Below are 16,917 nucleotides of genomic sequence, written 5' to 3' on the forward strand. Positions count from 1 at the left end.
ATATATCAACATGAACGATTGTTATACTGATGTGTCAACTACACAAACCAGCACTCGCCTAGTATGTCAAAACAAGCCATTGCTGACTCAATCTGTCGAAACAAAATCCCTGACCTGATGTGTCAACACAAATCAACATTGACCTGATGTGTCAACACAATCCCTGACCTGACATATCAACACAAACAATCCCAAACCTGACATGTCATCACAAACCATGCCTGACCTGATGTGTCAACACAAATATCCCTTACCTGATGCACTCTATAAAGTCAGAAAACTGGGTCCAGACAAAAACAACAAAGGATGATATTGTGAGACAATATAATAACAGTTAGGTTTAGATATGTTGAGGATGATATTTTGAGATAATAGTATGTCAAAACGAGTCATTACTGACTCCATGTGTCAACATAAACATCACTGACCTGATGTGTCAACACTAACAATCCCTGACCTGATGTGTCAACACAAACATCCCTTACCTGATGTGTCAACAAAAACCATCCCTAAACTGATATGTTGACACAAACCATCCCTGACCTGATGTGTCAACCCAAACAATCCTTGACCTGATGTGTCAACACAAACCATCCCTGACCTGATGTGTCAACACAAACCTTCCTTTACCTGATGTGTCAACACAAACCATTCCTGACCTGACGTGTCGACACAAACAATCCCTGACTTGAATTTGGGAATAATTATTTTTTCAACCTTACAATTACCAGGCATTTTGGGAATGACATATTCATTTTAAACATATGTGAGACAATCTATACAATATATATGCTTGGGATGATATTGTGAGACAAAGTAAGAGTTACGTTTACATATGTTAACCATAGGAAAACTGTCGTAGCTTCAAATAGATTTTGGGCCAAATATCTAATTTACTGATATTTTTATTTATTTATTTATATGTTTATTTTATTAATTTAAGTGTTTTTTTATTTATGTGATTATTTAATTGATTTATGTGGATTTTAAAAAAATATTTATGTGTTTATTTTATTTATTTATATGTTGATACAAGTCTCTAATGATATCGGGGAAATTTCCTTGTTCCATGCTATTCCAAACATATCTCATTTCCTCCATCAAGCGTTCATTCAGATTTACTCCTCCAATATCTACATATTGTTTTCTGCACCGTACAACCAGATTGTCTGGAAAAATGAATCAATACTATAAAATTTTCTACAACAAACACAAATACTGTTGAATGGAAGTAAATATCTTGTTGGAACATTCACCCTATAATTGCATGAAAATAAAAAATGAAAAAAAAAAAATATATATGAAAATATATAGATATATATATTTATTTATAAAAAAGTGTTTAAAGATCATAATTGAACATGAAAACATGGTTAGCTTTTGGCATGTGGACAATCAAAGTGGATTTTTTAGATTTAAGACTTGGCATTGTCTGATTTTCATTGTCCAAATTTAGTAAGTAGAGAAATCAGATGCTAATTCAATTAATAATTTTACAAATTTCCCTGCGTATTTTCGTAAGGATATCGAAAAATAATTATAATTCATCATATTATTTCCTGCAGTAGCAATTAAAACTTTTATTTCTAGAGAAGACGAAGACAAAGTTGTGTTACAAACAGGAACTTTTGCTTTTTATATTTCCTTCCGTTCCGCGTTCCGTTTTGCGGTGACTCAACCAATGCTTTAGTACACATTATGGCAGCTGGGGCAGTTCTCGGGAAGTTTTCGAGGGCCTTGTTGAAGCTGACAGACACCTGCAATTCCTTCACAGTGTCAGGTACGTTGTTGCGAACTAAGTGTTTGAGCTACAGACACTCACTGGTGAAATATTACGATATTGCACAATTGCATGTACTTTCACTTTCTGTATCACTGCTAAGTCTATAACAAGCTTGGCACATGTATCGTGGCCATGTGACAAGGGCCCTGCTAACCCTAAATATCATTAAAACCATCTTATACGGCTTCTACGTATATTTTAACTCTGATATCACTCACAACAGTCAGTGACAACCATAGTAGGCCTTTATCATATCGACGGTCTAACAACATGGAATGTCTGTGTTGTTTTACTGTTTATAGACGCAAAAAAGTATGGCTAATCACACACACACACACTCACACACACATCATATAATACCAAAACAATAAGAAAATGTATTACTTTGTATTTTATTTAGCTTCAACGAAGCTATGAGTTCTGAATGAAAATCCTGATTCTTGATAAACTTGTGCTTGCTTTTAGGCAGTGCCTATTTCACATTATATAGAGATATGCACTGAGACGGAGGCAGATTTTATGATGATATAGACCAATATAATCTACAAGAAATTATCCTCGGCTGATCTCACTTTGATAGTGATAACAGTGTCCTGTTGGGTGTTAGGCCTTGGAATGGAGTAATAAAAATGTCATGTAGGGTGTTACAGAAATTTTTGATATCAGGACTGGTAGAAAAAATAAAATTGCTGAGATGTGGCCAACTTAGATATTAATATAATGAAATATTGATTCTTCTGTTTTTTTTTTTTGTAAGTACTTGTGAGTTTTTTTAACTTCTGATGTAGGTTTCCTTGAATCTGTAGTTGATTTGGGGACTGATCAGACGAAAAAATGGCCAACAGGTGACCATCACAGATTTGATATTTAAGGTTCTTCATGACACACAACAGCATGTAGTATGTATATTTTGATGTTTTTCCCACAGGGTCCTCTCAAAGTGAATACCATCCTTTCTGTGTTGGAGGTAGTCAGGTTGGTCTGATTCCTCGGAATGTTTGGAAACACCTCATCGATTATCCAGATGTATTTACTGTGTCGGGATCTGAAGAATCAGGAAGTAGTCTGGCCATAAAAGACATTTATAAGACGGTAAATGAAAGGACAGATGCTGTCGCTACCGTGTTAGCGGACCTACGTCAAAAAGATGTTTTTGTATGTCTGAAAGGATGGAGGGATGAGGTGGGCACTCATGTTATAGATAAATTGAATTGGTGTGAATTTCTCTCTCGATAGAAAATGAAATGTCGCTTTCACAATAAGATTTCAGATATATTGTCTTTCAAGAACTCATTAAAAAATGTTAAGATTCCATGATGGTGGCATATTAAGGCATTTCAATGTGATGGTACTTTGCTTTTGTCACCATTTGATTGTAGTCGTAGCAAAGACACTAGTTGGTCATTCTTGATACCAAAAACAACAAACAACTTTTGTCATTGATGCTGGCAACATATGACTGTAGTTGTTAGAACTGAAAACATGTGACTTTAGTTGTTAGAGCTGACAACATATGACTATAGTTATTTGGAACTGACAACATATGACTGTAGTTGTTAGAGCTGACAACATATGTCTGTAGTTGTTAGAGCCGACAACATGTGACTGTAGTTGTTAGAACTGACAACAAATGTGACTGTAGTTGATAGAGGTGACAACATGTGACTGAAGTTGTTAGAGCTGACAACATATGACTGTAGTTGTTAGAACTGACAACAAATGTCTGTAGTTGATAGAGGTGACAACATGTGACTGTAGTTGTTAGAGCTGACAACATGTGACTGTAGTTTATAGAGGTGACAACATGTGACTGTAGTTGATAGAGCTGACAACATATGACTGTAGTTGTTAGAGCTGACAACATGTGACTGAAGTTGTTAGAACTGACAACAAATGTCTGTAGTTGATAGAGGTGACAACATGTGACTGAAGTTGTTAGAGCTGACAACATGTGACTGTAGTTTACAGAGCTGACAACATATGACTGTAGTTGTTAGAACTGACAACATGTGACTGTAGTTGTTAGAACTGACAACATATGACTGTAGTTGATAGAGCCGACAACATGTGACTGTAGTTGTTAGAGCTGACAACATGTGACTATAGTTGTTAGAACTGACAACATATGTCTGTAGTTGATAGAGGTGACAACATACGACTGTAGTTGTTAGAACTGACAACATATGACTGTAGTTTATAGAGGTGACAACATGTGACTGAAGTTGTTAGAGCTGGCAACATGTGACTATAGTTGTTAGAACTGACAACATATGTCTGTAGTTGATAGAGGTGACAACATGTGACAGTTGTTAGCTGACAAATGACTAGTTGTTAGAACTGACAACATATGACTGTAGTTGATAGAGGTGACAACATGTGACTGTAGTTGTTAGAGCTGACAACATATGACTGTAGTTGTTAGAACTGACAACATATGACTGTAGTTGATAGAGGTGACAACATGTGACTGTAGTTGATAGAGGTGACAACATATGACTGTAGTTGTTAGAACTGACAACATGTGACTGTAGTTGTTAGAACTGACAACATATGACTGTAGTTCTTAGAACTGACAACATATGTCTGTAGTTGATAGAGGTGACAACATGTGACTGTAATTGTTAGAGCTGACAACATGTGACTGAAGTTGTTAGAGCTGACAACATGTGACTATAGTTAGAGCTGATAATATATGACTGTAGTTGCTAGAACTGACAACATGTGACTGTAGTTGTTAGAGCTGACAACATGTGACTATAGTTATTTGTAACTGACAACATATGACTAGTTGTTAGAGCTGACAACATATGACTGTAGTTGATAGAGCTGACAACATGTGACTTTAGTTGATAGAGCTGACAACATGTGACTGTAGTTGATAGAGCTGACAACATGTGACTGTAGTTGATAGATGTGACAACTTGTGACTGTAGTTGATAGAGCTGACAACATATGACTCTAATTGTTAGAGCTGACAACATATTCTGTAGTTGTTAGGGCTGGCAACATAGGTCTGTAGTTAGAGCTGACAACATGTGACTGTAGTTGTTAGAACTGACAACATATGACTGTAGTTGTTAGAACCGACAACATGTGACTGTAGTTGTTAGAACTGACAAAATGTGACTTTAGTTGTCAGAGGTGAAACAAATAGCAGATTTTAGTATTCAAATGTTTGTTATATGTATCGGCGGTTTTCCATTGTTATAATGCTGGCAATGTTGAAGTACTTGTAATAGTTTTCCATATATACCTGTGTAGATCTGTATGATGAATATCACTTTAATGAATGGAAAACCAAAGACCTCTTGATTTGCATATAAACTAAAGAATTAATTTAGTTTTGATGTCTTCCTGTGTCTGTTGCCCCTCTGTTTCTCCTGTGTCTGTTGCCCCTCTGTTTCTCCTGTGTCTGTTGCCCCTCTGTTTCTCCTGTGTCTGTTGCCCCTCTGTTTCTCTTGTGTCTGTTGCCCCTCTGTTTCTCCTGTGTCTGTTGCCCCTCTGTTTCTCCTGTGTCTGTTGCCCTTCTGTTTCTTCTGTGTCTGTTGCCCTTCTGTTTTTCCTGTTTCTGCTGCATTTTGTTGCCCTCCTGTACTTCCTGTTCCCTAACACTGTGCCCTTTCTGTCTTCAGAATCTACTATCAAGAAGTAATTATTTATTTTATATCTCTCCAGTTATATGATGTTAGAACAACATTTGCTGAAGCCCCATTATTGGCCATAGAGCGTTCTAGTACTGGTAAGTACTAAGGAAACTTCCCATACAAGTATCATACCTATATATGTGTACATACATATGTAACACTTTACCTTGTCAGCTCTCAAGGCTTCATTTTTTGAGTAATTTGGATCAAACTTCAAACAGTTATAGAATACTGTTATACTTTGGTTGAATTCAAATTTCATTTCAGGGGTCAAGGTTGAGGTCTTTGTTACTATTTGTAGAGCCTTACTATTATAGACAAGCTGGATTTTAAAGGTTGTAGGGTCAAGGTCAAGGCCACTTTTACTATTTTGAAAAAAAAAATCACAGTTGGCCATATTCTTGATCTAGGTAAAAGTGGAAACACATGGGGTTTGTATGATTTGTGATGTCTTGTTTACACACCATAGTATAACTGTCTTTAAAGCTGCAATCTCTCCTCTCTGACCTCCAACAATGCTGATTGGTCCATTGACTACATGATACTTTTATCAATGTGTGCTATTTTGGTTGCTTTTTGTCAATCTGGAAAAATCAACATGGTCGTTTCTGGATTTGCTGGTAGACGCCATTGGTAAAACATTGACAGTATTGGCAGAGACGGGGCGTGTTGTCAAGGATATATTGAATAATAAGGGGTTTCAGTAATTAATTGATGGTCTTAATTTGATGTTGGCAAGATAAGCACTGGAGTGAGACATCATGTTGATGAATGAAAATAAATAAATGTTAAGTAAAGATATCGGTGATTGATTGCAGGACTATTTGGAACTGTACAATATGGTGTCCATATCAACGGTTATTGTCGTAAAAATGACCAGCTAATGATGTGGATAGCTCGGAGGTCAAAGACAAAGCAAACCTATCCAGGTCTTCTCGATAATATGGTAAGATAGTGTGATGTTGTTGGCATCCCAAATAGCAGGTGATACTATGCATCCCTTTTTGTGTCTGTCGGTCGGGGTGTGTTTGTCTGTATGTCCGTCTGTGTCTGTTTAACTACCAGTCTGTCTGTGTATTGGAGCTAAAGTTTTTTAGTGTACTCCAGGTAAGTATAGAGAAATGTATTTTATAGTGTAACCAAGGTGTAGGGAAAGGTTGTATATTCATAGTGTACTTGAGGTGTGTATGGGGATATGTTGTATATTTATAGTGTACGGGAGGTGTGTGTAGGGAAATGTTGTATATTTATAGTGTACTGGAGGTGTGTATAGGGAAATGTTGTATATTTATCATGTACTTGATGTGTGTATGGGGAAATGTTGTATATTTATAGTGTACTGGAGGTGTGTATAGAGAGGTGTTGTATACTTTTAGTGTGCTGGAGGTCTGAGTTCTGGGTTGGGTGTACGTGAATGTGCTATTAAGGAGTGCGAAGAAGAAGCTTCAGTACCTATGGAGTTGTTTAGTGGACTCAACCAGACTGGCTGTATAAGGTGAGGTATTCTCTCATTGACCATCATCAAATCACCCCAAAGTGTGTGCAGTCTGTTGATCGTCGGCTGTCCATCTTTTGTCCACTGTTAGTCTTTAAGCAGTCTGCTTGCTAAAGCTATTTCTTGAGAAGGACTTACCGGTACTAGGTCTTTCAAAAAATTTCCAAATGTTCAATTTAGCTCCCAGTCGTGCTCTTTTGATTGTTGAACAGATCAGCTGAAAAAAATGGCTGCCAGGCTGCCATCTTGGATTATGTCAATGAAAGCTTGTTTTGGCTTTCTTGAAAAGTACTGGATGAATTTTTCTCAAATTTAATATAGTCCAGTCAATGTATGGTTATCTAGCACAAAATTTTGTTCTCATAATGGTTGTAATACGTATCATTACAAAACATGTCTACCAAATTCAATCTTTGAGAAAATATTTAATTTTGTCCTGTATTAAAGAGGAAATTATTGTACTAGATTATTGGATCAACTCTGAAGAGAAGTATCTACATCATAGATAACAGAAGACATGGGAAAATGGGAAAATAACAACTTTGCAAGACCAGCCCATGTACAACACAAGTTAACCCCCCCAAAAAAAATCAATAGTGTCAGTTGCATGCAAATAAAAGAGAGAGAAAAAAAAAAAAAAAAAAAAACGAAAGTTGCACCATGACGAATATTGCTTTTAAGCATTAAAATCTTGGAACATATTGGTTTTACTTCATTTCAGACAGAATGTAAATTTGATCAAAATCATTATAAGTATTTGCTGAGCATAGGTGCATTATAATGAAGTAAATATTTGTCTTTTAGTTTCTTACTTTAAAATTCACAGATCTTCAGTGTTGGTCTGTTGGCATGATTGTGAGTAATTTTAAGTCCAACTTAAATGATATCATAATCTTCACAACATGCAGCTTAATCAAATGCTTGAAAACACATGCAATTATTTTCTGTGCAAGTTATTCTGTGCTGAAATTCTATTTTGTACAAGATATATGAAAGTAATAGATAATGGAGTCGGGGTACTAAAATCCCCACATTAACTTACTACATCACCAGGACATTACTGTATACAATTTTTTTGTAATTTCTAGCTACATCTATGAGGATGAACGTGGTTTTTTCCCAGAGTGTGAGTATACATTTGACATGCTGTTACCAGATACCTTTACACCTGTCAACTCTGACGGAGAAGTCAGCCATTTTGAATTGATGTCCATGGAAAAGGTAATGATCCTAAAACTAAGACCAGGTATTATTTAATACGCTAGACCAGCTAACATACTGTACATCACACTAGACCAGCTAACATACTGTACATCACACTAGACCAGCTAACATACTGTACATCACACTAGACCAGCTAACATACTGTACATCACACTAGACCAGCTAACATACTGTACATCACACTAGACCAGCTAACATACTGTACATCACACTAGACCAGCTAACATACTGTACATCACACTAAGACCAGCTAACATACTGTACATCACACTAAGACCAGCTAACATACTGTACATCACACTAGACCAGCTAACATACTGTACATCACACTAGACCAGCTAACATACTGTACATCACACTAGACCAGCTAACATACTGTACATCACACTAAGACCAGCTAACATACTGTACATCACACTAAGACCAGCTAACATACTGTACATCACACTAAGACCAGCTAACACACTGTACATCACACTAGACCAGCTAACATACTGTACATCACACTAAGACCAGCTAACACACTGTACATCACACTAGACCAGCTAACATACTGTACATCACACTAAGACCAGCTAACCTACTGTACATCACACTAAGACCAGCTAACATACTGTACATCACACTAGACCAGCTAACATACTGTACATCACACTAAGACCAGCTAACATACTGTACATCACACTAGACCAGCTAACATACTGTACATCACACTAGACCAGCTAACATACTGTACATCACACTAGACCAGCTAACATACTGTACATCACACTAGACCAGCTAACATACTGTACATCACACTAAGACCAGCTAACACATAACACAAAGACCAGCTAACATACTGTACATCACACTAAGACCAGCTAACATACTGTACATCACACTAAGACCAGCTAACATACTGTACATCACACTAGACCAGCTAACATACTGTACATCACACTAGACCAGCTAACATACTGTACATCACACTAGACCAGCTAACATACTGTACATCACACTAGACCAGCTAACATACTGTACATCACACTAGACCAGCTAACATACTGTACATCACACTAGACCAGCTAACATACTGTACATCACACTAGACCAGCTAACATACTGTACATCACACTAGACCAGCTAACATACTGTACATCACACTAGACTAGCTAACACACTGTACATCACACTAAGACCAGCTAACATACTGTACATCACACTAGACCAGCTAACATACTGTACATCACACTAAGACCAGCTAACACACTGTACATCACACTAGACCAGCTAACATACTGTACATCACACTAGACCAGCTAACATACTGTACATCACACTAAGACCAGCTAACACACTGTACATCACACTAGACCAGCTAACATACTGTACATCACACTAAGACCAGCTAACATACTGTACATCACACTAGACCAGCTAACATACTGTACATCACACTAGACCAGCTAACATACTGTACATCACACTAGACCAGCTAACATACTGTACATCACACTAGACCAGCTAACATACTGTACATCACACTAAGACCAGCTAACACACTGTACATCACACTAGACCAGCTCACATACTGTACATCACACTAGACCAGACATCACAGTACATAGACAGCTAACACACTGTACATCACACTAGACCAGCTAACATACTGTACATCACACTAGACCAGCTAACATACTGTACATCACACTAAGACCAGCTAACACATTGTACATCACACTAGACCAACTAACATACTGTACATCACACTAAGACCAGCTAACATACTGTACATCACACTAGACCAGCTAACATACTGTACATCACACTAGACTAGCTAACACACTGTACATCACACTAGACCAGCTAACATACTGTACATCACACTAGACCAGCTAACATACTGTACATCACACTAAGACCAGCTAACCTACTGTACATCACACTAGACCAGCTAACATACTGTACATCACACTAGACCAGCTAACATATTGTACATCACACTAAGACCAGCTGACATTAATATTGTACATCACACTAAGACCAGCTAACATTAATACTGTACATCACACTAGACCAGCTAACACACTACATCACACTAGACCAGCTCACATACTGTACATCACACTAGACCAGCTAACATACTGTACATCACACTAAGACCAGCTAACATTAATACTGTACATCACACTAAGACCAGCTAACATTAATACTGTACATCACACTAAGACCAGCTAACATATTGTACATCACACTAAGACCAGCTAACATTAATACTGTACATCACACTAGACCAGCTAACATATTGTACATCACACTAGACCAGCTAACACACTGTACATCACACTAGACCAGCTAACACACTGTACATCACACTAGACCAGCTAACATTAATACTGTACATCACACTAAGACCAGCTAACATATTGTACATCACACTAAGACCAGCTAACATTAATACTGTACATCACACTAGACCAGCTAACACACTACATCACACTAGACCAGCTCACATACTGTACATCACACTAGACCAGCTAACATACTGTACATCACACTAGACCAGCTAACATACTGTACATCACACTAGACCAGCTAACATACTGTACATCACACTAAGACCAGCTAACATACTGTACATCACACTAAGACCAGCTAACATTAATACTGTACATCACACTAGACCAGCTAACATACTGTACATCACACTAGACCAGCTCACATACTGTACATCACACTAAGACCAGCTAACATACTGTACATCACACTAAGACCAGCTAACATTAATACTGTACATCACACTAGACCAGCTAACATATTGTACATCACACTAGACCAGCTAACACACTGTACATCACACTAGACCAGCTAACACACTGTACATCACACTAGACCAGCTAACATTAATACTGTACATCACACTAAGACCAGCTAACATATTGTACATCACACTAAGACCAGCTAACATTAATACTGTACATCACACTAAGACCAGCTAACATATTGTACATCACACTAAGACCAGCTAACATACTGTACATCACACTAAGACCAGCTAACATTAATACTGTACATCACACTAAGACCAGCTAACATTGACACTTGTCATCTAACTTTGACCAGCTAACATTAATTTCATTCTGATATACTTGTGATACCTGTGATTGGGTTACAGTGCACAGACAGCAATTTTAAAACTTTCAGTTTTATTATTTACAGGTAAAAGAAATGATAATTGGTGAAGAGTTCAAACCCAATAGTGCATTAGTCATTGTCGATTTCCTGATCCGTCACGGCCTGATCACAACAGATAACGGTGAGTACACTTTGATCTGGTCACCTGGTAATGAGTTTAAGAAAAAACATAGATTTTTCATTGGTAAATCATACATTTAGTTTATACAAAAGGATGTTAGGATTTTTCAGATGTAAACAAATTTTTAAATGAGTAAATTTAATTTACCTGTTTTTCCAGTTCAAAACTTTAATAACTAGTTGTGTTCAGTGATGTGTAAAATCTTAATCTAATAGTTTAATTCATTTCAGAGCCAAACTTGTGTCATCTAATAGAGATGATGCATGTCCCTCTGCAGAAGTTCTACAAGACAGGAAGTGTGTTCTAGCTGTTTACTGCACAGGAAGTATGGATCTAGCTGTTGACTGCACAGGAAGTATCACTATGGATCTAGCTGTTGACAGCACAGGAAGTATGGATCTAGCTGTTGACTGCACAGGAAGTGTGGGATCTAGCTATTTACTGTACATGAGGCTCATTTTCAAAATCCAAAGATCAACATATGCTATCCTTTCTTTTATTATTCTTTGATTTTCTTAATTCTGAATCCAACCAATCAATCTAGACACTGACTGACTCCTTACCTAATTGTACTGTGCTATCATACCAATATGAGGTACTGAATGATCAAAGCAAGCCTGTGATCTGTTTAACATTCATCGGGGCATTAAAGGTCTGTAATGGTCATATTTGTTGAAATTTGCAATCAATAAAAAATATCAACAATATATTTTATGTTTTGCGTTTGTCTTGTGATTGTTGTAATCCAGAAATAACATAACTTGTCCATACTGATGATGTCTTGAGTTTTATCATTTTGTATATGTATATCTATTATCAATTATATATCAATATATACTATTGACCAATACCTGTTCTTACATATTGTGTGTAGAGTGGAACTCATTTCACCGACAATTCATAGCTTCTGATTCGGCTTCTGTGTAACCTTACTTAATGAGAAAGGTTGCTATGGTTTAGGTTATTAGCAGAGAGTGTCCAGTTGTATACGTACAATGATAGATATAATTAATTCCAGTGAAACTTGCCAGGCATTGTCCCCTAGCCAATACTCAACACCTGATCTCATTTATGATTGACAGACAGGTTTTTTTGTCTCGATGACTCTTCCTGTGTCTGGATATCGTCTCACCGATAAATGTCGGCATTCTGGCAACATGATCTGATTCATAATGAGGCTGTTATATATAATGTAGATCACAATAGGTACACTCATTCTGTAGGTAACATAGAGATAGCTGTATCAATTAGACTGTCAGTTGATATGTTGGATCAACCTCCAAACTCTTCAATCTCCACAAAACCTGAAGAGGTCTTGGAGGTATCTTAATGCCACTTTTGTATGACCTTGAAAGGTTCAAGGTTATTAAGTTGAATGCTTTCCCTCTTATTCATCTCAGTAATATTATATTGTTATGACAGTTGAATTTATCACATGGTAACATTGTTAGATATTGATAATCTAGCAATCTATTCCTTCAGTACATGTAAAAAGATATTTATACTTAAAACAATCAATATGAGTCCAAAATCCAAAATGGATACCTATCTCTCAACATCATTTTCGCATCAGTTAAACAATTGTGACAATATTTTTGAAATTATTTAGAATTGTAACTTTGTTTTAACTATTGTTAAATATAAATGACAGATTTAGAGCTGCTATTGAATAGTTCTGTTAGATAATTTCTTGTCAATTACTGATAGAGAGAAAACTATATGTTGCTGTGCATACACATAAACAAGCTCAAAGAATCCACAGAGATACTTCAAAAGCAAGATGTTATTAATTATACTTGTAAAAATATTGGAAGAGGATACACAGGGAGGATACTTGTATCAGGACCAAGGGCTATCAAAGGGATGGGGAAGTAATCAACTAAAATTGTTTTTGTCGCAAAATTCTCATGTCAAAACTTTACATCAAGTAAAAAATATATCAAAACTGGCCCTGCTTGACATTGTAGGATGTTTACATATATCTAGGTATTTAAATGCTAAAAAGTATACTACAATTGATATATTCTCCTTATAAAGGATCATGCTGTTATTTGTGGGTAAGGACTCTCCCAGGAACAAAAAACTGGAATCACTGAAATTAAAAAAAAAGAGGACCTTAAGATTATTTTGAACAAAAATAAGAAAATACCATCATTCATAATCATAATATATAAGCTCAAATTCTATAAAACTAAACAAAATATGAATGAACGATCAATTTACACGGAGACGCGTAAAAAAAAAAAAAGAAGAAGACCAGATGTTCCAGAAGAAGCAGCATCTTCTGCTTGATAGATGACACCCTCCATGTTAACCTTGGTCAATTCAGGTAAGTAATATATCATTCTCAAAGGAGAATATGGTATACAACAATGGAACCAAGAGGTAAACTGACGAGCATCAAGCATAGCCTGCTTTATGTCACTCAAAGAAATAGAATATATTTCAATGAAATCACTATGACTACAATTTTCATTGTGCTGCGTCTTTTGAAATCCTGTGTAATGAGTTTGTCCATCAGTTGACGACTTCTTGCATGAAAATTGTGATAATGAGAACAGGCTCGAAGAAAAAGGATATTTTGTCAATGAGATCACTATAACTACAATTTTCATCGTGCTGAAGTGAAAAGTGAAAAGCTCTTTGGATGAAACTGGACATTTGTCAAAAAATTATACATGATCATGCCAAGAGAATTGAAGATTTTCAGGAACGATCAACTACAATACAATGCAGAGACTAAAATTGGTCTAGATTATAAATCTCTAGTAATTGGAAAACATGTAAAGGGAGATCACTCTTACCAAACTATTGGTGGTAAGATGTTTTTTCCTTTCAGTTGTATATTATGTAATTAGTGACTTTATTCAGGTTTCAATACACATGCCCCTCAGGCCTCTGAGAGCCGAGACCCACCATTTATACAAATTCCCCCACTCCACCCCCCACTTCCCCTAAGGATGCTTTAGACAAAATTTGGTCAAAATCTGCTCAATCGTTCATGACAAGTAGCGATTTGTAGAAAAAGTTGACAGATGACAGACGGTGTGGTAATAGCTCACTTGGCCCTTTGGGCTATGTCAGGGAAAGAATTATGATATCAGGGCTCACAAGCTGGCCCCAGTTTCACAAATCTTGCTTAACTTAAGGAAATCTGAGCTATCATAGAAAAGTATTATGTAAGTTAAGTGAAAACTTTAACTTCTGGAAATTTCTTTATGTAATGATTTCCTATAGGGAATTTTAAGTTCAGGAAAATCCCTTAAGTTAAGGAAGATTCAAGAAACTGGGGCCAGACCCATCCTTTCTCTTCTTGTTTGATCTGAAAGTTTTACATCTCTCTCTTTTTATCTAGTCATTTTGCTCTTTTGTTTTTCTGCATCTTTGTCTGCCATCAACTTGTATGGTCACTATGTGCATAAGGCGGGTTTGGAGGGGTGTGAATGTGTGTGTTTCAATATTCAAGATTTTGTAACCAATTCCAGCTGATGATGATGAATTGATGTTGAAAGATTATGAGATGTGAGGATATATTTAGCGAGGATGTTGTGATTTGGTTAGGATGAAGTTAGGATGTAGAGATGCCTTTAATTATAATGCATAATTGTGTTGATGATGATGATTGTGTAGTTTTATTAGGATAATGGTGAATTCATGTAATCAAAATGATATTGTTGATGACTATTTATGTCATGATGGTGTATTGATGAGAACAATGATGATGATAATTGTTTATAACATACACATGTACATGTACATTTATATTACACAGACTGTACATGTTTGAGCCGCTTTCAATTTCGCGTAACCTGGTTGAAACGGTTCAGGTGGCCTGGAATTATTCCATGATACACGAATGCACATGTACCAGATGTTGGAACTGATATATGTAACTTACTCAGAATGCACAGTTTCAGAATTTCCTGTCAGGTATAAAGCAAAGAACTACAAATTAGATAACATCCATTTATTTCTTACTAAAGCATATTGCTTCCAGAAATATGTGCCTGCAGCGATCCTGCTTCTTGCTGAAATTCTGAGAATTACTGATATTCAGCAAGTTAGTTTTGGATAAGTACGACTGAAACCCCTAATCTGCAAGTATCTAATATTCCACAGTCTAGTCTCTGTCCAGATCTGTAGCTGGGATTTTTCTTGAAAGGGAAAGACACTTACTCTTTTGGAACACCTGATCTTATTCTCCTTGTACTTTTTCAGGAATCGCCTCATAAATCATTCATTTGTTCATATTTTGCCCTAGTTTAATGGAATTTGAGTTTGGATTATGATTATATTGCCATGTTGGTATTTTCTTAATTTTTAAAAACTGTTTCAACCACTTACACAAAGGTGACCCAGATGTCTGAGTGTGGGTCTATGCAAAAATAAAACAAAAGGAAATCATACTGAAAAAATCGGAGTTTCAATTCTTGAAAATTCATAACAATGTGAAATAAATAACGTAGCTACGAACACCTCTTAGAAAAAAAAACGTGTCCGTAAACAGCTCTCATTTTCGATCCGTGTCCGCAGCCATATTTTATATATAAAACAAATATGCGAGGTGTTCCGAAAGTTCGTAAACCATCATTCGAAAGGTTCCGGCATGGCTGCTGATGAGGTAGGTATTTTCTTGAACAAAAATACTTTGTTTACGTGTACATCACATCCTGTTTGATAAATGTTGTTTCACATTCTAATGGTAGTATATGAATTGCATGTTAACTCGAAATGAAAGATGCATGATGGTTTGTATTTATAGAAATTATAAAAAAAAATTTCTAAGTAACATATCTGATAGTCAGATCTTCAAAAAATTCGATTCGTTTGAGCTTTTGTTACAGACTAGATGCGATTTCATATCTCTAAAACGTTTGTATATAAATATTACTATGTGCTTATATATTAATGTCGTTTGCTTCGAAACCTTAAAAACTGGGCAGGATTATTAGAACGTAGTTTGACTCTTAACCCACCAAATGCTATACTAGCACAACTATCAGTTGTCAGTTTGATATTTAGACATTTCAGATGTGAAGTAGCTACATTCACCGGCATATAAGAAAGTACTTACAAGATCCAGTACAATCTGTTGAACAGTCATTACAGTAATCCCATTTGGGATTCTTACTTGCGACTAATTTACATCGGATGTTTGACAATTGACAATCCCAAAAGGGATTAAACCTTTACAGCTATATATACCTCTTTACTATACTAATATTGATAGCCAGCCTCCTCCTACCCCAGAAAGGAATGTAGCCTCATTACTTGTATCAGACGCATGTATAACCGCCATGAACCTACCTAAAGTACCATTGATAATTATTTATCAGATGTTAGGTTGTGATAGCAAACCATCAAAATTTACTGTGATAATTGATGTAACAGAGGTCATTATTTATTTCAATGCCTCCGTTAGGAATTGAACCCGGGACACCTGGCGTAATAGTCTGACGCTCAACCAATCAAG

At 36.3% G+C, this 16,917-nt stretch overlaps 1 protein-coding gene across 1 annotated transcript; it reads left to right on the forward strand.

Moving 5' to 3' along the window:
- The first annotated feature begins 1,698 nt into the window (after positions 1–1,698).
- LOC132554015 (uncharacterized) lies at positions 1,699–12,153 on the forward strand. Its single transcript, XM_060218309.1, has 8 exons — positions 1,699–1,780; positions 2,712–2,965; positions 5,459–5,522; positions 6,246–6,373; positions 6,804–6,922; positions 8,011–8,143; positions 11,348–11,444; positions 11,675–12,153. The coding sequence occupies exons 1-8, from the start codon at positions 1,699–1,701 to the stop codon at positions 11,749–11,751; spliced, it is 954 nt and encodes a 317-aa protein (XP_060074292.1). The 3' UTR covers positions 11,752–12,153.
- Positions 12,154–16,917: the final 4,764 nt, after the last annotated feature.

The sequence above is a fragment of the Ylistrum balloti genome, unplaced genomic scaffold (assembly GCF_031769215.1).
Source record: "Ylistrum balloti isolate Yb309-2 unplaced genomic scaffold, AGI_CSIRO_Ybal_v1 Utg370370, whole genome shotgun sequence".
Lineage (NCBI taxonomy): Eukaryota > Metazoa > Mollusca > Bivalvia > Pectinida > Pectinidae > Ylistrum > Ylistrum balloti.